The 25,045-nt window shown below is 48.7% G+C and overlaps 1 protein-coding gene across 1 annotated transcript in view; it reads right to left on the bottom strand.

Moving 5' to 3' along the window:
* pamr1b (peptidase domain containing associated with muscle regeneration 1b) overlaps positions 1-25,045 on the bottom strand; it is a 72,286-nt gene that overhangs the window by 16,692 nt on the left and 30,549 nt on the right. The window contains exons 5-6 of the mRNA XM_056281782.1: positions 7,291-7,508; positions 6,808-6,915 (exon numbers count right to left, since the gene is read on the bottom strand). Coding sequence (XP_056137757.1) covers positions 6,808-6,915; positions 7,291-7,508 — 326 coding nt within the window. The remainder of the gene's footprint in view (positions 1-6,807; positions 6,916-7,290; positions 7,509-25,045) is intronic.

The following is a 25,045-nucleotide window of genomic DNA, read 5'->3' as shown; positions in this document are numbered from 1 at the left end:
CTAATTCTGATAAGTTCTGTAATAAGTGGCAATCTTTTTTGACGTTCTTCAATATTTGTCCTCTGATTGACAGACACCCCCCCCTTTCCTTTTTTCTGGTTTGTTTGTCCGTTTCAATTAATTAATCAATTTATTCACTTATTTACTTAAATCTAGTTTACTTTGTTTTGATTTGCTTTGTTTTGTTCTCTGTGTTGGAAATTTGTATAGTATTAAAACACCTTTAAAAAGGCAGAAAATATTGTTTGTTTTTCTTTTGATCCATTGAGATGCACAGTACTTTGATTATAGTATTATTATTATTATTTAGCTATGTTTTAAACATGGTTCTCTTTGTTAAAATCGCATTTTTTTTCTCTTCTCGTGTTTTCATAAAAATATCAAACAAACACAAATATCTGCTGCCCTTGATCAGAGTTGATGTCAAATAGTAATCTAAGGGGGCGTCCGGGTAGTGTGGCAGTCTGTTCCGTTGCCTACCGACACGGGGATCACCGGTTCAAATCCCCGTGTTACCTCCGGCTTGGTTGGGTGGTCCTACAGACACAATTGGCCGTGTCTGCAGAAAGGAAGCCGGATGTGGGTATGTGTCCTGGTCGCTTCACTAGCGCCTCTTCTGGTCGATCGGGGCATTTGTTCAGGGGGGAATAGCGTGATCCTCCCATGCGCTACGTCCCCCTGGCGAAACTCCTCACTGTCAGGTGAAAAGAAGCGCTTGGAGACTCCACATGTATTGGAGGAGGCATGTGGTAGTCTGCAGCCCTCCCCGGATCAGCAGAGGGGGTGGAGCAGCAACAGGGACAGCTCGGAAGAGTGGGGCAATTGGACAAGTGCAATTGGGGAGAAAAAAGGGGGAAAAATAATCATCTAAGATCTCAGCTTTAAGCCTTAGAAAGATTTCAATCAGTTTGTAGCGTATTGCCTTCTTTGGTAGATCTGAAAACCACATACCCCTTAATAGTATGGCCAAACTTAGTGATTAGCTCTAGTTTGCCAGTTGAAAACAATAATGTCATTCATCTATTTGATTCTGATTTTCCATTTATTAATTTACTCATTTACTCTATCATTGTTAGACATTTAGCCATTAATAATTGTCTCTATTATTGAAAGTCATTGTATGTGTGTTTCTCTAAAATCAGACAGAGATCCCTGTAATCGGGAATTTAGAACTTCAGATCTGAAACTGATTAATTTGGTTTACTTGAATTTCCTACGCCAAGTAGGTAGTGCCTCAGATTCATAACGAGAGCTTAACTACATTGTGGCCATCTATCACTACATTATAATTACCATATAACACTCTGTTTTGCCAGTTAACATTTTACAATTTACCTGCTAATTGCTGACTTTCTTGTTAGTCGCTTTGAATAAAAGCATCCCCTAAATGAGTGAATGTATATGTAAATGCACTTTTTCTTCTTTTTTTCAAAATCGACTTTTACATAATGCAAGTAAGAGAAGAGATGTGTGGAAGTCAGGGAGACATACACAACAGTAGTTGTACATGTCAGTGTAAAGTGAACTGTACCTCCATGGCCATAAAAGACCACACAAATGGTGTATGTGGAGCATCGCCTTAAACGAGCTCACTTCCCTCTGGTGTTTGTAGTTTTTCTTTTGTACAAATAGCTTCAGACCCAAACTCACAGTGCTACAACTCTTTACTTATTACTCTGCATCATAACTGCCAATATAGAGCACCAGAGATTTAAAAATATATAGCCTCCAATCTTACTGGCTCATTAATAACTAATTTCAACTCTTGTGGTGAAGTGTGAACAGCTCACAAAGCAACACTAAACACATGGCCTGTAACAGAATGCGCACAGTAAAAGAGCTTAAACCGAATTGTTCAGTCTTCCACTGCTATAAAACTGGATTTTATGCAGTCGGTAGCTGAGAATTGACAGACAATAAACTACTGCAAAATAACACAGTTAAGGTCAACAAATATAGCAACTATAATTAATGTCCGAGGTTTTCTTTTTTAAATGAAATGCGTTTTTTACGTACTTTTTGTCTGCTGGTTGGAAGTTTCTGTCTTTCTTTTTCTCTTTCTTTTTCTTTCTTTCTTCCTTTCTATCTTTTGTAAAAGTGCCTGTAACGTGTTGTTCCTTGTGTCTTAGGTCTACTGTAACACACTGTGATACACAGAGTGCCCAGCTATCCATCTCTATCTATTTAACTGCAATTGGTGTTTCTAACACGAGTCCAAAATGGGGGAAAACATTACACAAAAGGGCATGAATGAATACCAGCACATTGGAAAATATGCACACTTGCACATATCTAACATATGTGGCCACTGGGGGCACGTTACTATTCCACTTTTAACTTCAAAGACACACACACACGCACACACATAGATAATCATGCAAATACAAATTTTGCGTAAGAAAACTCACATTCACACAATCCACTCCAATACCACTGCAGTACTTGCTATGAGACAATTACTCTTGAGGCTTGACGTGTTTTTGAGTTTAAATTGGGTCAGGTTTGTGAATTACCATCTGGCTGTAGAGTTACAGATCCAAACCGGGGAACCCTCCCTATAATAACGGTCTTTCTCCCTTCGAGCGTTTCCAAATTTCAGTCATTCGTAGGGTGTGGAATGCTTTTCGGCATCCAAATGTGGAAAAGTAAACTGCACTTTGACCCCCTTTCGGTTATATGGTTAAAAAAAAAGAAGAAGCTGATATTCCCAGAGGCGCTGTGGGTATTGTTGAGGTGCTGAAAAGAGAACCTCTCCCTGCCCATCCTCATCCTCCTCTCTCCATCTCTACATCAGTCTTTCTAACTGTCTCTACAGTGGGAGGGAGGAATGCAAACAGGATGCTTCACAATGGCAGGTTACCAAATAATGAGGCATGATAAATCAGCCTTGTATCCCATGAATTAGAAACTATTTTCAAATCCACCTCACTCCAACACAGATACATATGTTTTGGGAAAGGTAATTAAGTAATAAATTAATTAAAAAAACAGAGAGAGCGGTACAGCAAGGCTCTCCAATTTTGAATCCTGACAATACCTTGTCAGATGCTCTTTTGCTGAAGGAGTCTTAGCTGAAGCTTACTCTTAATGGCAGGTAGATTATTGCAGAGCCGTTATATTGCTGATGCCAGGCACATACTTATAATTCTCTAACTCCACATTAACATGTGCTTCTGCAGCCAATAATGGCGTTTGCGTTCCCCTAAATCTATTCCATTAAACAAGCAGCTGAGAATTCCTCGCGGGAATTAAAATGCATAGAGTGTAGTGGAGTGAAATTCCTGCTTTTTACAGGCGTCTCCTCTGATGGAAAAGCTGGCTCACGTTATAGCAGAAGGATTGTTTCACCATCAGTTTTATAGACTTAAATTTAGCCTTGAAAATGAGACCACCAGAAAAAAAAAAGAGTGCGGCTCTTAGTAAGTCTGTTTTCACAGGGTCCTAAGGGAGGTGTGGTGGGCAAAGAAACACAGGCCTATGTCCAGATGCCCATAAATAAAAGAACTTGTGGGCCAAAGTCACCCATGGTTACACCTAATACAGCCCCACCCTACAGGGTGAAGCAAAGCTCTGACAGAAGGGTGGAGGAACGTGACTGTCGGTATTAAGAGAAACTAGGGGTTGGTATAAAAGAGTTTAGGGTTGTTTTTCTTTTAACTGACAGGGTTTATTGAAATTTCCAAACCTCAAGCCAGTAAAATATGAGAAATATATTTCCCCATCTTACCCCGCGTGTTCTGTTTCTGCCTCATGTCGAATGAGCTTCTCACGCATTATGTTTTTTCTATTCTTTTGCCACTCAACCATATCAATCTCTCCTCGAGAATTACAGTTCATCTGAGTGTATGCGTGCTGTTCCATTCCATGCTGCTGCATCTGTCAAGTGGTCATTGTTATTTGCAATCACATATGCTGACACTTCACACATTATTCCCAAATAGCTGATTGGCCACAGCGATAGATGGGACTGCCCAGTGTACATGAAGGCAGCTGGCCTGAAACTAGTCCAAACCACAACTCTTTCCCATGTGACCATGAATAACCCTCTGCTCTTTATTGGGAAACAACAACGTCTACAAAGATTGAGGGCAGAGGTCAAAAACAGGACTGATTCTGTACCTGATCGCCATCTTAAAGCTGCTGTGAGGAGCTTTTCACTGATTATCAGTCTCAATTTAATTTTGATGTCTTTATATTTATAGAGAGGATTTCATGCCACCTTGAAATGCAAACACAATTTTGGGATGAGGGGAAAAACAATCACCACAACGTATTGTTTTACAGCGCCGCAGCATGCAGAAACCGTGCCAGTGGAAATGCAATGCACAAGAGGGATTGCTTTGCATTGTGTGACATGAAGAGAGTGTGCCACAATGAAAAGCAAAATCATGGGTGTCCGGGTAGTTTAGTGGTCTATTCCATTGCCTACCAACATGGGCTCACCAGTTCGAATCCCCATGTTACTTCCGGCTTGGTTGGGTGTCCCTACAGTGACAATTGGCCATGTCTGCGGGTGGAAAGCCGGATGTGGGTCTGTGTCCTGGTTGCTGCACTAGCGCCTCTTCTAGTCGGTCGGGGTGCCTGTTCAGGGGGGAGGGGGAACTGGGGGGGAATAGTGTGATCCCCCCCAAAACTATGTACCCCTGGCGAAACTCCTCACTGTCAGGTGAAAAGAAGGGGCTGGCGACTCCACATGTATCGGATGAAGCATGTGGTAGTCTGCAGCCCTCCCCGGATTAGCAGAGGGGGTGGAGTAGCTTCCATGACAGGTCAGAAGAGTGGAGTAATTGGCCGGATACAAATGGGAGAAGAAGAAAAAAGAGGGGGGGGAATCAACAACAAAAAAGAAAAGCAAAATCATAATTGATTTGCATCTTGTTCAACTACCATCCAGAAAAACAATGAGAAGGGATTATATTACACACAATTTAATGATGAAATCATGCCATACCACACACCACACCGAAATGCAATGGGCATCTTTGCTTTCGTCTAAACACTCTATCTGTTCATTTTTGTGTTCAAAAAGTACATGCTGAAATCGTGACACCAGGAAATGTAGTCACTGTCCAATCACAGCTCTCTAGCAAACGGGGGGGGGGGGGCGTAGTTGAGGAAAACTGACTGATAGACAGTTGTTGCTATACTGCGCTATCCAGACGAACGCTGAACGTTGATATGGCTGAGGCTCATGGTAGTAAGACAGTGGCTGGACTGTTGAGGGAGGCGCTCAGCAGCCTAGAAAAAGAAGAAGCCTCCACGTCAGTAGAATCATGTGTTAGTCGGTTGCCATGCACGACCAGGGTGAGCAATGTGGCCAGTACGTCTTGAGCAACTATCTCAGTCCATTTTCCTCAAACATGCCCCCGTTTGCTAGAGAGCTGTGATTGGACAGTAATTACATTTCTGGTGGCACGATTTCAGCTTGTACTTTTTTGAAATGAAAATGAACCAATAGACATTTGGAGGAAAGAAAAGCCCATTGCATTTCAGTGTGGTATGGTGTAATTTCATCATAAAATTGTGTGTGTTGTAATGCATTCGCATTGTGTTTCTGGATGGTATTTGAATAAGATGCAAATCTATTAATGTTTTAATGCTGAATGTTGATGTTTTGTTTTTTTTTCTCCCCAATTGTATCCGGCCAATTACCCCACTCTTCCGAGCCGTCCCAGTCGCTGCTCCAACCCCTCTGCCAATTCTGGGAGGGCTGCAGACTACCACATGCCTCCTCTGATACATGCAGAGTCGCCAGCCGCTTCTTTTCACCTGACAGTGAGGAGTTTCACCAAGGGGACATGGTGCGTGGGAGGATCACGCTATTCCCCCCAGTTCTCCCTCCCCCCTGAACAGGCGCCCTGACCGACCAGAGGAGGCGCTGGTGCAGCGACCAGGACACATACCCATATCCAGCTTCCCAACCACAGACACGGCCAATGTGTCTGTAGGGACGCCAACCAAGCCAGGGGTAATACGGGGATTTGAACCGCCGATCCCTGTGTTGGTAGGCAACGGAATAGACTGATACGCTACCCGGACACCCTGAAATGATGATTTTGCTTTTCATTGTGGCATGTTCTCTTCATTTCGCACAGTTAAAAAAAACGCCTCTTGTGCATTGCATGTCCACATGGCATGGTTTCTGCATACTATGCACTGTAAAACAATATGTCATGGCGATTGTTTTTCACCTCATCCTAAAGTCATGTTTGTATTTCAGGGTGGCACGAAATCCTCTGCATACTATATGATGAAAACCCTCAGCAAGAAGGTAAGATCTCACTAAATAATAGTTTCAATTTTTGTCTCCACACCGGATCCCCCCTCAAAATTTGATGAAATGATGTTTGGCACACAGATGGGATGCAGAGCCACAATTAGAGAGATCCATTACCTCATTGCTGTATATCTTTCAAACATCTGTTTTTCCAAAACACAATTGCATCTCTCACTCTTCTCTTCAAAGCAAATTCATGAACCACCAGAGGGTGAATGTAGATCTTTTTTTTTTTTTTACAAAAGACAATACTTATGAGAAATGAAGTCGTCCCTCTGAGAAACACCACTGCTTTTGTCCGCAGAACCACGCAAAGTTAACAAAAAATTCAAACTCCTAACTCATAACAGCTTTAAAATGATTTAAACAATATGAATTTAATGTAGAAAATGTTGGATTAAGAAAAATATGAGACAGGAACGTATTATCCTTTGATTTACAGAAAATGTTTGTTTTGCCTAGAGTTGAGAATTTGCGGGTTGCTAATCTTTCTCAATTTCTCAGTCAGACTGTAAGTCACCGACACTCACCATTCTCACACCGCTTGCCTGTGTAGCCAGCCAGACAGGCACAGTGGTAGGTGTAGGAGGTGTCCAGGATACAGGTGCCATCATGAAGACAAGGAGAGGAGCTGCATGCTGTAATTATATGCATGTGTGGGCATCATTTAGAAGTGGACTAATACATACTGTATTAATAAAGCAATTCGCTTCTAGCACATTGAAGGCTGAAACTTTTGCTATTCTCATATTCAATTTACAAATGTCTTCAGGCATATCTGCGCAACAAACATCTCTTTATTGTGGTTGGACTTGTTGCTTTGTCGGTGCTCATAGCAAATGTATTTCAATACAACGTAATCACAAGTACTGTTTGCAGTGGGTTGAAATTGTTTTAAATGATTGTTTTAACATTGTCAAAAGGAAATCCCTACTACAAAGTCTATTTATGATGAGGGAGGGGTGTGTCAGTCTTAATTAAATGGACACAATTACCACGAGCATTTGACATACCTGAGCTCTCCTGAAAAATGGCAAAGAAGCCATCAAAATTCTTGTAACCATCTGACACAAAAAGGATGTGCAGGGAGTTCCCAGAGCTCTGAATTGGTGCAGGTCTGTTGTTTCCACAGAACCGACCAATAACAGGTGACTGAATGCTGTCACCATCTCGGACCTCCACATAGTCATAGCGGCAGGAATGGTCAAACTCCAGACTCAACATCATGAATCTAAATGTGAACAAAAAGCAATCAGGAGGTTACAGAATAGGGAGAAACATCTTGTTTTGTAAAAATAGTGATGCTAAATCTTAAAAGGCAACATCACAATCTATTTGAGCATTCAAATTCTTTCCGCTGGTAAACAATCTTAGCATCTTAAAGTGAAGTGTCAATGTGAAGATTTTTTTTCCCCTACTGACAAACTTCCATACTCATTTAATCCAATGGAATACTGGGAAATCAGTGATGAGCACATCATAACTGGGCAATTGCATTAATTTTTTTCTGACCTTTCTTACCACCTAAATCACACTATTCAACTCAGTTGCAACACAATTCTTTTCATCTCAGCCAAAAGCAAGAGCTGTCAATTGCAGTAGACAACCTGTAGCCTATTTTCCATATCAAATCTTTTTATAGTGTTCTCACTAAGACCCTGGTAAAATTGAATATAAAGTTAACCTATATGATGTAAACAGAATACTTGTCAGCACAGTGTTCTGTCATACCTCTTGTACCAAAAAATATGAAAACAGTTTGCGCTCTTGTCAAACAGGTGCATGAGCTGAATAAATGTAAGATGAGTTAAAGAAAAATACTCGCACACTGAAAACAAACAAAAGGAATGTCCACACTGAGGTTTAAGGATGCAAAAATCTTAATTATTTAATGGTCCGTAGTGCTCTACAAACACAAATGCCACCCAAAAAGGTGCAGGGTGAGAAAAGACACCCTTGGTACCACCATGTTTTCCTGGACTACAGGCGAGAGCATCTGGATTTCCTGGCAATGACACACTGGTTGGCATCATGGGTCTCACAAAGCTCTTTTAAATGGCAGCCAGGAGGCAAGTAATGAACAGTAATCAGAGCCACTAAAAACGTTAACAGAACCAGGAAACGACTCATTCCGCTTTTACACAACTTACTTTGTTTAATAAAGGTTTGAATAGAGCTTTCTATTTTCCTCGGATATCAAAGATATTATTTAGATTGTAGACTTGTTGCTTTTTTAGGCTTGGTGAGACTAGTGGAAGTAAATGGTTATACTGTATAGCAACACTGTTGATTATTTGTTGACATCTGAAACCAATACTACTACTACTACTACTAGTAATAATAATAATAATACATTTTATTTATAGGTGCCTTTCAGAGCACTCAAGGACACGTTACAAAACAGTTAAAAACAAGCAGCACTATATCAGACAGCATACAATCAAACAAAGCGGGGGTATACAACAATAAGTTAATACAACAGATAGGTATAAAATCACCATCTGTGCAAAACTTGTTGTGGATGTAACCATTAAAGTCTGGATCAGACTGAATATGCCAGTTTGAAAAGGTGCATTTTGAAATGGCATTTGAAGGTGGAAAGAGAGTCTATATTTCAAATATCTGTGGAAGAGAGATCTGGAGGTGGGGGATAGAATGACTGAAGGCTCCAGATCCCTTGGTAGTCAAGCGGGCAGATGTTGTAATTAGTTGGATAACAGAAGAGGAGCTGAGAGTACGGGAGGGTGTGTCAATATGAAGGAGTTCGGAAAGATAAAAAGGAGCTAGGTTATTAAGGGCCTTAAAGGTGAGAAGCAGAATCTTGAAGTCAATATGGTATTTAACAGGGACCCAATGGAGTTGCTTAATAACAGGAGTGATATGATATATGGAAGGAGTTATGGTAATGATACGGGCAGCTGAATTCTGTACCAATTGACTTTTATAAAGACACTTGAGTGGAAGACCAAAGAAGATAGAATTGCAGTAGTCAATACAGGATGTAACCAGGGTATGAATGAAAATGGCAGTGTTACATTTCACGTACTCCAAAATGGCTGAGAGGGTTATTGCATTGTGACATCATCCACAATAGCTCGCTGGAAAAAAGAAAAACGATGGAGGTGCATTCCCCGTGCCAATCCCGGACAATATGACCCCCTGTGGTCATATGTCCTCCCACCGACCCCGTATTGGCACGCCCACCGGAAGCGCTATTCCTCTTTCCATCTCCAACTACATGAGATCGGTCGATGGCTGTTTCTCTCTCGCTGGGATTAAGAGTAAAACTGCAAATACGCAAGTAATCTAGTGATATACTGGTATATTAGGTACTAACTTTTAGTTAGCTTACATTTTATCGCCAAGATGTTCATTAATCCGGTCGATGTGGCCGGATTCTACGCTTGGTGCGGGTGTGTTAAACCAGCGACGCTCCAATGGGACCCCCATCCGGACTGTGTCTCCCATATCCCGCATGTTCACTACACGGGCTACTTGAGGGATGTAGACCGTAATGAGATGTACTGCAATTTCTGTAAAACCATCAGAGGATCGGAGCGCCAAAGGTGGGCTGCCCTGTACCGTCAAAGATGGGGACTTGCAGATCCCTTCACACCTGCTAACGAGGCGGCTAGCATGATGCTACCTAGCTATAGCCATGGGGCGGAGGCTAGCAACATCCCTCCGATGCTTCCTAGCTACAGTCACGGGACGGCGGCTAGCATTAGCATCCCTCCGGAGCCAGAGGCTATCCCACCATCCGGGGTAGTTAGAGAGGACTGGACCAATTAGATCCTATCTCTCACTGGTGAATCCGTGGCATGTTATCCGGCGGGTGCGGAACCCGAGGATTCACTGCCTGAGGAAGTAGACGATCAGGGCGTGGAAGACGACCAGCCAAGTTCGTCTCAACCAAACAAAGATGGCGACGCCATGCAACGTGGGTCCGAAACACTCCTCGCCAGTTTCCGCGATCTGTTCGCGCGAGCGGTCAAGTCTGCCGACATCGTTACCGAGCCGGGCAATCCTCAAGATCCGGTGGTAGCCGATTTTCCACGAATGGCAGAGAGGGTCAGGGACTCCACTCTACCACCTTATCCTCACATCGAACGAGCGTTTAAGCGGGCGGAGGCGGATCCGCTACTTAAATCGTCCCCAAAGTTCAGTCAGAAGGGGGTTGACCTCTTAGCAGTCGAGGTTAGGAACCTGAACTACAAAGACTGGAAAATTCCGCAACCAGAGAGGGACGTTTTATCGTTCAACCCTAACACCAAGGTGGGGTCTCGCGATACTCCCAAACACCCTTCGCAGTGGGGCCAACAGGTGGATCATTACGCGTGTGATGCATGGCACGCCAGTACACGCGCAGCTGGACTCGTCTCAATGGCTGGGATGATAACGGCGTACATGCGCAAGCTCTGCAGCCTATCAAACGTCGAGCAAAGCAAAGCCGCCATCGCTACAGCAGGTATCGACGGGGCCGAGTTCGGTGACGTAGTGGCCAGCGAAGCAGGTTGTGAGTACATCTTGGAAATGGAACGCATAGCTGACTCCCTGGGATCGCTGCTGTATTCCATCACTCTAGAGTGCGGTTCTAGCGCAGCTGCCTCCACCCTTTCGCGCAGACGTCTCTGGCTAGAGACAGCCGGGGTAAAAGAGGAATTCTGCAAGGAGTGGATGGCCCACTCCTGCGCAGGGAACCAGGGCCTGTTTGGAACGACCCCGGACATTATCAGCAAATACAAGGCCGCCCAGGCCGAGCGCGAAACCTTGCACAAGGAGCTTCTCCCGATGATGAAGAACCCGCCTACCCCTAAGCCCGCGGTGAGCAAAGGGCAGGGGGACAAGCCTGCGCGCAAGCAGAAATGGAGAGAGACTTATCCAAAAAGAGGTGGTAAAGCGGGGCGCGGGCGTGGACAGGGCTCACGTCCAAACTCCCAGTCTTCCACAGGACCAGCGGCCAAGGCGGCCAAGCCGGACAGCACAGACACTTCCAAGAAGGGAGCTGCCAAGTGACGTGATTCGGCAGGATGTTACGACCCACACCAACAGACTGATTCCAGAGCCGTCTCCGGCGATATAGACGCTTGTTCAGGGGACACAGCGTGCGCAGGGCTAAACACTGCGCCTTTTATTTTGGTTTCTGATGCACAGTCTACTTGTTCTATTCCAAAGGTTGTGAATGTGAATAAAAGTTTTTATGTTGGTGATGATGGTGATTGCGTATTAAAAGGTTTGAAACGCAAGTCTGATTGTCTGTCTGAATCTTTAGGTAAAGATGATGATAACAATGTAATAACATCCCTGCTGGAAATATTGGATAATAATGACATGAGCGCAAATGAGCCCCTGGGAGGGGACTATGATGCGACAATGTTTAGTCTCTCTGATGGGTCAAATGGTAATTTGGAAAGGTTCAAAACGCCAATTCCCCCATCTGGGTCTCCTTTACAAGGACGAAGCCCCCCCATGGATGCAGGGCATGGCGGGCGGGGCTTCCCCAGACCCTTTACGCGCAACTTACGCGCGCTACCTGAACAGCAAGGTACAGGAGGCAACGAGACCTCTGTCACGCATGTTACACAGGTGGAAGGAATTGGTCCCGTCGGCTTCTGTTTTGGATCAGATAGCCCACGGACACCAAATCCTTTTCGAGAACGGTATTGTACCCCCGTACTTGGGAATAGTGCATACGGAACCGGGGTCGGTGGCCGAAGCACAAATCCTAGACAACGAACTCACAGAGTTACTCTCGAAAGGGGCAATCACGGTGGTTCCTCCCCTAGAAAGAGAAGACAGGTTTTACAGCCGTTACTTTCTGGTCCCGAAGAAGGATGGGGGCATGCGCCCAATCCTAGATTTGAAACCCTTCAACAAGTATGTAGACAAGGTCAGTTTCAAAATGCTACGCACACCGGTTCTGCTGTCAATGGTGACACAGTCCGATTGGCTAACTTCGGTCGACCTAAAAGATGCTTTCTATCATTGTCCGATTGCAGAAAGACACAGAAAGTATCTTCGGTTCTGTTACCGGGGTCAGTGTTACCAGTACACATGCCTCCCGTTCGGATATCGCCTCTCTCCTCTGACATTCACAAGGTGTGTGAAAGCAGCGCTCGGAGTGTTGATGCGCAAAGGTATGCGCTTGGCATGGTTCCTAGACGACCTGTTGGTGTTGGCCCGGTCGCCGGAACAAGCAATACTCCATACTCAGGAGTTGATGGAATTCATGGAGTACATGGGTTTCACTATCAACATAAAGAAGAGCGCGGCATGGCCTTCGTGCCAGGCAACGTATCTGGGTCTGAGTTTGGATACGGTATCCATGCGCGCAACCCTTACGCAAGAGAGATGGCATTCCACCAGGACCACGTTAGCACATTTCATCCCGGGGACATATGTCACTTATCGGATGATCAGGAGGCTGCTGGGCCTTCTGGCATCGGCTCACCAAGTTGTTCCTTTAGGTCTGTTGTTCATGAGGAGACTGCAATTGTGGTTCGCAGTTCACTTCTTGAAATACGGCAACGAACGCCGGTACAACAACCATCTTATCCTGGTCCCGCGCGTGGTAGCGCAGGACCTAGACCACTGGAACAGAGCCTGCGTGGACATGTCTGGGGTCCCTATGGGCCCCAGGGGACCCGAGGTAACGATTTATACGGATGCGTCCCTCTCGGGTTGGGGGGCCATCCTTGGCTACAAAACAGTGCGAGGAGTGTGGCCGTCTGGGGAGAAGGTCCACATCAACGCGCGCGAGACGGAGACGATTTGGCTGGCTATCCAGCATTTCGCTCAGGATCTCGTAGGCCGTCACATACTGATAATGACAGACAGCATGACGGCCAAGGCCTACATCAATCGCCAAGGCGGTATGAAGTCCAAGCGTTGCAGAGAGTTGGCCATGCAAATTTGGATTTGGGTCAACAGCAACGCGCTATCAATCAGGGCGCTTCATGTTCCTAGGAAGGACAATGAAGCAGCGGACATCCTCTCGAGAGGCGGCCCGCATGCGGACAATTGGAGCCTCAACCCAGCCATAGTGGCTATGATCTGGGAGAGGTTCGGGGTAGCTCAAGTGGATCTGTTCGCATCGAAACTCAATTACAAGTGCCCTCGTTGGTACTCGATGCTCCCGTCCGACCTAGCGCCGTTGGGGGTCAACGCGCTTGGACTAGATCCATGGCCTGAGGAGATGCTTTACGCATTCCCCCGCACAGGTGCCTCCTAGACCTGGTGGTCAAGTTCGAGCGCACAGGGGGTCGGTTAGTTCTCGTGGCCCCGTACGAACCGAGCACCCCGTGGTTTCCGCGAATAGTGCCCTGGATAGTAGGCGAGCGGTTCGACGTCCCGGAGTGGGCGGACGCGCTCACGCAAGCGGGAGGGCTGCTACGGGAGGGCCCCTGGATAGGAGGCTCCCGATTAGCGGCGTGGATGCTTACAAAGCCAGGCTCTTAGCTATTGGACTTAGTGCGCAAGTGATTCGTGTCATCTTAGCGGCGCGTAAAGACTCCACGTATTCCAGGTACCAGGGGTACTGGAATCGATTTGACCAATTTTGCGCTGAACGCGACATGGACCCTTTGTCAGTAGGGATTGGCCCTATACTGACTTTTGTGGAGGTCTGTAGGAGTGATAGACTATGGTCTTTCTCCTCGGTCAAAGTCTGTTTATCGGCTCTCACGTTCTTCCGGGGGAAGATCGAGGGTAGCACGGTTTTCACGCACCCGCTCATGACGCAGTACCTGTTGGGTGCTAAGAAGCTCTCAGCTAAGGAGCTTACGAGAGCTGAAACTTGGGATGCTTCCCTTGTTCTGCGCGCACTAGAGAAAGATCCCTTTGAACCCATGTCTACGGCAGACATGCGTTATGTCTCGGCTAAGCTGGCTGTGCTCTTGGCACTTACCACCGCAGCGAGGGGTTGTGAGCTCACTGCACTCACCATCAAGGGGATGGTGTTTTCTGGTGATCTGATGGTCACGCTCTTTACAGACCCCAGCTTCATGCCAAAAACTGTGTCTGTCCTGACGCGTAGGGCCCCGTTGGTGATACACGCGTTTCATCCGTCACCGGTGACTAGGGATGAGAAACGCTTGCATCTCTCGTGTCCTGTACGGGCTTTAAGCATTTACATGCGGCGCACAGCAGATATTCGTAGGTCTGACAGGCTGCTGTTGACCTACAGAGTGAGCAAACCAGGTTATGCCCTTTCCACCCAGAGGCTAGCACACTGGCTGGTGGATGGTATTACGGAGGCGTATACCAAAGCGGGTAAAACAGCTCCTAAGCTGAAGGCGCATTCTACCCGAGGGACTGCTACGTCGATAGCTGTGTTGTCAGGTATCGACTGGGAGGTCATCCGCCAGGCGGCGGTTTGGAGTGGTGAGACCACTTTCTTACGGCATTATTACCGGCACGTTAAGGTGCGGTCGGTTGCCGACGCTGTTCTGGAGAAGGCCTCTTAGGATGCTCTCATCAGAACGCGTACCCCTTCCCACCAGGGGTTTGAAGGGTTCATTGGACGGCTAGGGAACGGAGGCACGAATCCTGTCGTTGCTCAATGCAATAACCCTCTTAGCCATTTTGGAGTACGTGAAATGTAACTTTGGGTTCGCGAAGCGAACCCTAGTTATATGAACAACGACAAAATGGCTGAGAATAGAGCCGTTCTCCTCCTACCCGGGCCACAGGTGTGGTGCTCATTTAGTTGGAGATGGTTCGACTTACAAAGAGGAATAGCGCTTCCGGTGGGCGTGCCAATACGGGGTCGGTGGGAGGACATATGACCACAGGGGGTCATATTGTTCGGGATTGGCACGGGGAATGCACCTCCATCGTTTTTCTTGTTTCCAGCGAGCTATTGTGGATGATGTCACAATGCAATAACCCTCTCAGCCATTTTGTCGTTGTTCATATAACTAGGGTTCGCTTTGCGAACCCAAAGTTAGGGTTTGTGGAAGACCCCAAGCGCACGACACCAGACAGAGATGGGGTTAGCCGAAAACTGGCGTACTTTATTCAAACATAGGAAGGCAATGAGCGACAAGGAAAAAAACGGAAAGTCCAAGGGGGAAAAAAACTCGCGGGTAATCCAAACGGGAACAAGGCAGGATACTTCCACGGGGAAACCTTGCAAGGGAAAAACATGAATCAAGGGCTGGGATGAGTTCGTAGAGAAAAGGACCATGAGAGGAGAGTCGCCGCTACTGCGGGGAGGTTACAACACGAACTGACAACGGGCACGTGGGAGGCCACCAAACTTAAGCCCAGCCCTGATGACTAAGCCCGGCCCTGACGAGCCGATTGGCTGCCGGCGTGGGGTGGGCGGGCCACGGCGCGGGGTGGGCGAGCCATAACAGTACCCCCCCCCTCCACGGGAGCCATCAGGCGACTTGCCCAGCTTGTCGGGATGGGAATGATGGAACTCAGTGAGCAGCCCAGGGTCCAGGATGAGCTGGCGGGAGACCCAGCTACGTTCCTCCGGACCGTAGCCCTCCCAGTCCACCAAATACTGGAACCCCCGTCCTCGGCGCCGGACGTCCAGCAGCCGGCGGACCTTCCACTGGGGGTGCCCATCCACGATCTCAGGGGGAGGCGGAGCCGGGGCCGGAGGCATCAGAGGACTGTGGGAGACAGGCTTAACCCGAGACACATGAAATGCGGGATGGGTCTTCAAGGAAGCCGGAAGCTTAAGATTCACCGCCACGGGGCTGAGAACCTTCCTGATCTCAAAGGGGCCGACAAACCGGGGGTTCAGCTTCTTCGCGGTGGACTGAAGCGGGAGATCCTTCGAGGACAGCCACACCATTTGGCCTGGTTGGTACGTAGGTGCTGGGGACCGGCGTCGGTTGGCTCCCCGACTGGCGCGCTCAGCTGCCCGGAGCAGAGCGGCTCTGGTCACCTCCCAGACGCGACGACACCGGTTCAGATGGGCCTGCACGGAGGGAACCGCCACTTCCGACTCCTGCGCAGCAAAGAGAGGCGGCTGGTAGCCCAGGGACAACACAAAAGGTGAGGCCGGTGGCAGAGCTGACCAGGGAGTTGATGGCATACTCGACCCAGGGGAGGAACCGGCTCCAGGAGCTGGGCTTCTTGGAGGCCACGCACCGGAGGGCAGACTCCACGCTCTGGTTCATCCTCTCTGTCTGTCCGTTAGTCTGTGGGTGATAGCCAGAGGAGAGACTAACAGAGGCACCCAATCCCTTACAAAAGGCCCGCCATACCTGGGAGACAAACTGGGGCCCTCGGTCCGAGACGATGTCCAGGGGAAGGCCGTGGAGACGGAACACGTGGCTCGTCAGGAGGTCCGCCATCTCAGAAGCCGATGGGAGTCTGGGGAGGGCCACCAGGTGCACTCCCTTACTGAAGCGGTCCACCACTGTCAGGATCACAGTGTTACCCTGGGAGGGTGGCAGTCCGGAGACAAAATCCAATGCCACATGGGACCTGGGCCGGCTTGGAGTTGGGAGGGGCTGCAGCAGACCCGCGGGTGCCTGGTGAGAGGCCTTGCTGCGAGCACAGACGGAGCAGGCCCCTACAAAGTCCCTGACGTCATTCCTCATGGTGGGCCACCAGAAACGCTGAGCCAGAAAGGTGAAGGTGCGGTGGACACCCGGATGGCAAGCAAACTGACTGGCATGGCCCCACTGGAGAACCCGGGGCCGGACTGCGTCCGGGACGAATAGGCGGCGTGGAGGGACGTGGCTCGGGGCGGGATGGGAGCGCAACGCCTGCCTGACCACGGTCTCGATGCCCCAGGTAGCCACGCCAACCACCCTGGCCTCAGGAAGGATGGGAGTCGGCTCCTCTGTAGCTGGCTCCCTCCTCGGGTGTTGTCGGGACAGGAAGTCTGCCTTCGTGTCGTGGGACCCGGGGCGATAAGTCAGCGTGAAGTCAAACCGACTGAGGAAGCTGGCCCACCGTGCCTGCCGACCATTGAGGCGCTTGGTTGCCCGGATGAACGTCAAGTTCTTATGACCCGTCCAGATGGTGAACGGCTGTTCCGCCCCCTCCAGCCAATGGCGCCACTCCTCCAAAGCAGCCACCACTACCAGCAGCTCCCGGTTCCCGACATCGTAGTTCTCCTCGGCGGGGAGGAACCGGCGAGAGAAGAAGGCGCATGGGTGGACCTTCTGGTCAGACGCTGACCGCTGGGAGAGGACAGCCCCCAACCCGGTGTCCGAAGCGTCCACCTCTACGATGAACTGCCTCTTGGGGTCGGGGTGGAGCAGGACCGGGGCGCTGGTGAACCTCTCCTTGAGGTACTGGAACACAGAGCGGGCAGCCGGGGACCAGATGAACGGCTGGGAGGGGGAGGTCAGCCTGGTGAGAGGTTCTGCCACGCAGCTGTAGTTTAGGATGAACCTCCGATAGAAGTTCGCAAACCCGAGGAAGCTCTGTAATTCCTTCCGTGATGTGGGATCGGGCCAGTCCACCACAGCCTGGATCTTGCGGGGGTCGGCCCGGGTCTGTCCCCTCTCAACGACGAAGCCCAGGTAGTCAACGGAAGGGGAATGGAACCGGCATTTCTCTGCCTTGACGAAGAGCCGGTTCCGGAGGAGACGTTCGAGTACCCGGCGGACATGCTGGACATGTTCCTCGAGGGTCCTGGAGAAGATGAGGATGTCATCGAGGTACACCACCACAAACTCGTCGAGCATGTCGCGGAGAATGTCATTCATGAGAGCCTGGAATACCGCCGGGGCGTTGGTGAGGCCGAACAGCATGACCAGGTACTCATAATGACCCCGGGGCGTCTTAAAGGCTGTCTTCCACTCGTCCCCCTTCCGGTTCCGGACCAGATCATAGGCACACTGGAGGTCCAGCTTAGTGAAGACTGTAGCCTGGGTGAGGGGCTCAAGGGTGGAACTCATGAGAGGAAGGGAGTACTTGTTCTTGACGGTTATCTCATTGAGTTGGCGATAGTCAATGCAGGGTCGGAGGCCCCCGTCCTTCTTCTTCACGAAAAAGAATCCAGCTGCGACCTGGGAGGACGAGGGCCGAATGAGCCCCGCTGCCAAGGACTCGGAGATGTACTCGTCCATCGCAGCTTTCTCGGGGATGGTCAGACTGTACAGATGACTGCTGGGAAGGGGTGCCCCAGAGTGGAGGTCGATAGCACAGTCATAAGGTCGATGAGGAGGAAGAGATTGGGCCCGGGTCTTGCTGAAAACCTCACCTAACTCATGGTACTCAGGGGGAACAGAGGAGAGGTCGGGAGGCGGGGTACTAGGGGCACGTCGGGGGGGATGGGGTGGGAGCAGCCTGGAGACATTGGGCATGACAGGAGGAGTTCCACTCCATGACGGTACCGGAGGCCCAGGCGATGTATGGCTCATGCTGCACGAACCAGGGGCGCCCTAGGATCACAGGGATAACGGGGAATGGATGATGTAGAACCGAAGTCTCTCCACATGGTTACCTGCTATGGTGAGAGAGACAGGGTGGGTGCGTTGGGTGACGCTGGCCAGGCAGCGCTCGTCCAGCACAAAGGCCTCCATGGGCTTCTCCAGCATCTCTAGCGGGATGTTAGCCTGGGCCGCAAACTCCGAGTCCAGGAAACACTCATCAGCCCCCGAGTCGAGGAGTGCACCCACCGTGAGCCGCTGGTCAGCCCAGGCCAGGGTAACGCTAACTAGATGGTTCTGTGGGGCAGGACGGCGGGAACAGGAAAGTCGGCTCACTAGGATCTCCCGGGGCCCCAGTGAGCCTTGTCTTTTGGCTGAGTGGGGCAGCCGCTGATCAGATGTCCCTTCTGGCCACAGTAGAGGCATTGACCCGCCTTGAACCGGGCCTCCCGTTCGGCCGGACTAAGGCGCATGCGCCCCAGCTGCATAGGTTCCTCCCCCGTCGTGGTCTGGGGCGCGGGGGGAGAAACGGCCACAGGGAAAGTGGGGCGAACAGGAGTAGGGATCCTGTTAGGAGTGCTGGACGACTGGGGAATGGAGGGGGATCCACGCAGGGCTCGCTCGTGCCTCCTCTCCAGGAGGCGTCCGTCGATGCGGATGGCGAGCTTGATCAGGTCCTCGAGGGAGGTGGGCTCCTCCCGGGTGGCTAGCTGGTCCTTGACAGCCTCGCTGAGACCTCTCCGGAAGGTGATCCGAAGTGACCGGTCGTTCCAGCCGCTCTCAGCTGCGGCCAGCCTGAACTCCACCGAGTAGTCTGTGACACTGCCACTGCCTTGCTGGATACTGCTCAGCCGAGCACCAGGGTCCTGGCCACCGACTGGATGGTGGAAAACCTTCCGTAGTTCCGCCTCAAAGGCCTCGTAGGTGAGGCAGAAACTGGCCTTCATGGACCAGGAAGCAGTGGCCCACTGAGCTGCTCGGCCTGTGAGCAGGTTGGTCACGTAAGCGACGCGGGCAGCATCAGACGTGAACATGCTGGGTTGGTGCAGGAAGACCAGCTCACACTGCATGATGAACGTGGCACAGGTCTCAAAGTCACCATCAAACGGTCGTGGGCTGGAGAGGCAGGGCTCCCGGGGAACTGGGTTGAGCCCCACAGGGTTAACCGGGGCCGCGGGCCCAGGGGGCGGGTTACCCACGACTCCAGGGGCAGGCTGGCCCGGCGGCTGGATGGTGAGAGCCGCCGTGATGGTTTGCGACTGCCGCAGGATCTCTGCTTGTTGGCTCGCCAACGCCGCCTGCTGCCTCGTTAGGTTACCCACACAGGCCTGGAGGGGCGGGACCCAAGTCTGAAGATCTCTTACTGCGGCGGAGGCCGCATCTAGCTGCTGGGTGTGGGAGTTAGTCAGGTGGATCTGTTCGATGAGGGCTGCTCGAAGCGGGCTGGCCGGTACGCTCTCCGTGTCGGCTGGGGTCGTCATGGTCAGTTCGTACTGTTAGGGTTTGTGGAAGACCCCCAAGCGCACGACACCAGACAGAGATGGGGTTAGCCAAAAACTGGCGTACTTCATTCAAACATAGGAAGGCAATGAGCGACAAGGAAAAAAACGGAAAGTCCAAGGGGGAAAAAAACTTGCAGGTAATCCAAACGGGAACAAGGCAGGATACTTCCACGGGGAAACCTTGCAAGGGAAAAACATGAACCAAGGGCTGGGATGAGTTCGTAGAGAAAAGGACCGTGAGAGGAGAGTCGCCGCTACTGCGGGGAGGTTACAACACGAACTGACAACGGGCACGTGGGAGGCCACCAAACTTAAGCCCAGCCCTGATGACTAAGCCCGGCCCTGACGAGCCGATTGGCTGCCGGCGTGGGGTGGGCAGGCCATGGCGCGGGGTGGGCGAGCAATAACAGTAATCAGTTTTTGGAATTCTCAATGTACATTTGTAATAGCTAATAAAAGCCTTTTGGCTCACAGTAAAATTTCCATTCAGTTTGGACATATCCACGGTATGGATGTCATGGCCTGGACAGTCTAGTGTCTCCACCAAAGTTTTGAAACCACAATTCCTAGCCTTGAGGAGAGTTATTCATTTTTGGTCATGTGATCATGTTTATTTCGATCACTTTCCGTATCAGACATAAAGCTTATTTTACAGGCAAGCATCAATGGGGACTTTTTCAACATGAAAAATATGTATAGTCGCATCATGTGCAATGTATAAATGTTGAATAAAACAGTGTGTAACGGATTATCATTCCTTGAGAGTATGCACATTCAATATTTCTGTGGATTTTTCTACCAAAGATACAGCTGTGCACTGAACTACAAAACTATTGTGAACTGTAACAGACAGTTCAAATCATAATAAGATGAAACACACACACACACACACACATACACACACACACACACACACACACACACACACACACACACATATACACTCACCGGCCACTTTATTTGGTACACCTTGCTAGTACCGGGTTGGACCCCGTTTTGCCTTCAGAACTGCCTTAATCCTTCGTGGCATAGATTCAACTAGGTACTGGAAACATTCCTCAGAGAGTTTGGTCCATATTGACATGATAGCGTCACGCAGTTGCTGCAGATTTGTCGGCTGCAAATCCATGATGCGAATCTCCCGGTCCACCACATCCCAAAGGTGCTCTATTGGATTGAGATCTGGTGACTGTGGAGGCCATTTGAGTACAGTGAACTCATTGTCATGTTCAAGAAACCAGTCCAAGATGATTCGAGCTTTATGACATGGCGCATTATCCTGCTGGAAGTAGCCATCAGAAGATGGGAACACTGTGGTCATAAAGGGATGGACATGGTCAGCAACAACACTCAGGTAGGCTGTGGCGTTGACACGATGCTCAATTGGTACTAAGGGGCCCAAAGTGTGCCAAGAAAATATCCCCCACACCATTACACCACCACCACCAGCCTGAACCGTTGATACAAGGCTGCGAATTGTAGCCTCAGTTTCCTGTTCTTAGCTGACAGGAGTGGCACCCGGTGTGGTCTTCTGCTGCTGTAGCCCATCTGCCTCAAGGTTCGACGTGTTGTGCATTCAGAGATGCTCTTCTGCATACCTCGGTTGTAATGAGTGATTATTTGAGTTACTGTTGCCTTTCTATCAGCTCGAACCAGTCTGGCCATTCTCCTCTGACCTCTGGCATCAACAAGGCATTTTCGCCCACAGAACTGCCGCTCACTGGATATTTTCTCTTTTTCGGACCATTCTCTGTAAACACTAGAGATGGTTGTGCGTGAAAATCCCAGTAGATCAGCAGTTTCTGAAATACTCAGACCAGCCCGTCTGGCACCAACAACCATGCCACGTTCAAAGTCACTTAAATCACCTTTCTTCCCCATTCTGATGCTCGGTTTGAACTGCAGCAGATCGTCTTGACCATGTCTACATGCCTAAATGCATTGAGTTGCTGCCATGTGATTGGCTGATTAGACATTTGCGTTAACGAGCAGTTGGACAGGTGAGCCTAATAAAGTGGCCGGTGAGTGTATATATACACTCACTGGCCACTTTATTAGGTACACCTTGCTAGTACCAGGTTGGACCCCCTTTTGCCTTCAGAACTGCCTTAATCCTTCGTGGCATAGATTCAACAAGGTACTGGAAACATTCCTCAGAGAGTTTGGTCCATATTGACATGATAGCATCACGCAGTTGCTGCAGATTTGTCGGCTGCACATCCATGATGCGAATCTCCCGGTCCACCACATCCCAAAGGTGCTCTATTGGATTGAGATCTGGTGACTGTGGAGGCCATTTGAGTACAGTGAACTCATTGTCATGTTCAAGAAACCAGTCTGAGATGATTCGAGCTTTATGACATGGCGCGTTATCCTGCTGGAAGTAGCCATCAGAAGATGGGAACACTGTGGTCATAAAGGGATGGACATGGTCAGCAACAATACTCAGGTAGGCTGTGGCGTTGACACGATGCTCAATTGGTACTAAGGGGCCCAAAGTGTGCCAAGAAAATATCCCCCACACCATTACACCACCACCACCAGCCTGAACCGTTGATACAAGGCAGGATGGATCCATGCTTTCATGTTGTTGACGCCAAATTCTGACCCTACCATCCGAATGTCGCAGCAGAAATCGAGACTCATCAGACCAGGCAACGTTTTTCCAATCTTATATTGTCCAATTTTGGTGAGCCTGTGCGAATTGTAGCCTCAGTTTCCTGTTCTTAGCTGACAGGAGTGGCACCCGGTGTGGTCTTCTGCTGCTGTAGCCCATCTGCCTCAAGGTTCGACGTGTTGTGCATTCAGAGATGCTCTTCTGCATACCTCGGTTGTAATGAGTGGTTATTTGAGTTACTGTTGCCTTTCTATCAGCTCGAACCAGTCTGGCCATTCTCCTCTGACCTCTGGCATCAACAAGGCATTTTCGCCCACAGAACTGCCGCTCACTGGATATTTTCTCTTTTTCGGACCATTCTCTGTAAACCCTAGAGATGGTTGTGCGTGAAAATCCCAGTAGATCAGCAGTTTCTGAAATACTCAGACCAGCCCGTCTGGCACCAACAACCATGCCACGTTCAAAGTCACTTAAATCACCTTTCTTCCCCATTCTGATGCTCGGTTTGAACTGCAGCAGATCGTCTTGACCATGTCTACATGCCTAAATGCATTGAGTTGCTGCCATGTGATTGGCTGATTAGAAATTTGCGTTAACGAGCAGTTGGACAGGTGTGCCTAATAAAGTGGCCGGTGAGTGTATGTGTGTATAGCGTTTTTTTCTGAAACCGTCAATGGTGTTGTTATAAGTGCTCAACTAATGAGGAGCGGAATATCAATACAAGTATTAAAAGTATTAAAACAATTTTTCCTGTACCTGTACTGATATATATATATATATATTAGTGGTGGGACTTGATTAAACAAATTAATCGAATTAATTATGGGCTTTGTAATTAATTAATCGTAATTAATCGCATATTGATATTTGACACCAGAAGAAACATTTTTCAATTCAAACAGGTCTTGGTAGATGACTAAATCAATGAATAGACACATACATAAGTTTAAACAAGAAAATCCTGTTTATTTTGTTCAAAACAAGTTTGTTTTGAAAACACGGTACTTTTTGTAACCCCTGATCTTCTACCACTGAAAGTGGTCTACAGTCCACAGCAATCCATTTCGCCAGTGAGTTTGTTAATTTATCAGACGTGGACTTACTCATCTTGGCTTTGAAACCCGTCATCTGGTGGAGAGTCGGTTGGCGACTCTGCTTGGTTGTACTAGGAGCACTAGCGTTAGCGTTAGCATTAGCTCCGGTGTTCGTACTAGCTGCAACGTGTTTCGCATTTAGGTGGTACCGGAGGCTTGAATAACTGCGGTGGAATGCAAACTCTTTGTTGCAGAGTCTGCACACAACAGTGCTCTTATCTAGGCTTCCATCCGACCGTTTTTTAAACGTAAATTTCCCACCACAGAGCTAAGCAACGCGGTGTCATCCTTGTCGTCCATCATATCTGTTGTTAGCATACTAACTTGTTAGTCTAACCTACTCCGCCTTCCGCTTGACTGACGTCAGTCGGTGCATCGGTATAATCCGTATGCCAGAAACGAGTGCACTGAGAAGCGTTCCGTGTTGACTGAAGTGTAAAAATAAAATGCGATAAAATGCGTTAATTGTTTTAACGCCGTTATTTTTTCTATAATTAATTATCGAATTAACGCGTTAAAGTCCCAGCCCTAATATATATATGTGTGTGTGTGTGTGTGTGTGTGTGTGTGTGTGTGTGTGTGTGTGTGTGTGTGTGTGTGTGTGTGTGTGTGTGTGTGTGTGTGTGTACAGTGCATCCAGAAAGTATTCACACCCCTTCACTTTCCCCACATTTTGTTGTGTTACAACCTTATTCCAAAATGGATTAAATTCCTTTTTTTTCTCATCAATCTACATACAATACTCCATAATGAGAAAGCGCAAAAGGTTTTGTAGAAATTTTTGCAAATTTATTAAAAATAAAAAACTGAAATATTGCATGTACATAAGTATTCACACCCTTTACTCAGTACTTGGTTGAGGCACCATTGGCAGCGATTACAGCCTCAAGTATTCTTGGGTATGAAGCTACAAGCTTGGCACACCTATATTTGGGGTATTTCTCCCATTCTTCTCTGCAGATCCTCTTGAGTTCTGTAAGGTTAGATGGGGAGTGTCACTGCACAGCTGTTTTCAGGTCTTTCCAGAGATGTTCAATGGGGTTCAAGTCTGGGCTCTGGCTGGGCCACTCAAGGACATTCACAGACTTGTCCCGAAGCCACTCCTTCGTTGTCTTGGCTGTGTGCTTAGGGTCGTTGTCATGTTGAAAGGTAAACCTTCGCCCCAGTCTGAGGTCCTGAGCGCTCTGGAGCAGGTTTTCATCAAGGAT

This window comes from Lampris incognitus, chromosome 6, assembly GCF_029633865.1.
Source record: "Lampris incognitus isolate fLamInc1 chromosome 6, fLamInc1.hap2, whole genome shotgun sequence".
Lineage (NCBI taxonomy): Eukaryota > Metazoa > Chordata > Actinopteri > Lampriformes > Lampridae > Lampris > Lampris incognitus.
The sequence above is the reverse complement of the archived record's forward strand: the minus strand, read 5'-3'. Positions and strand labels throughout refer to the sequence as shown.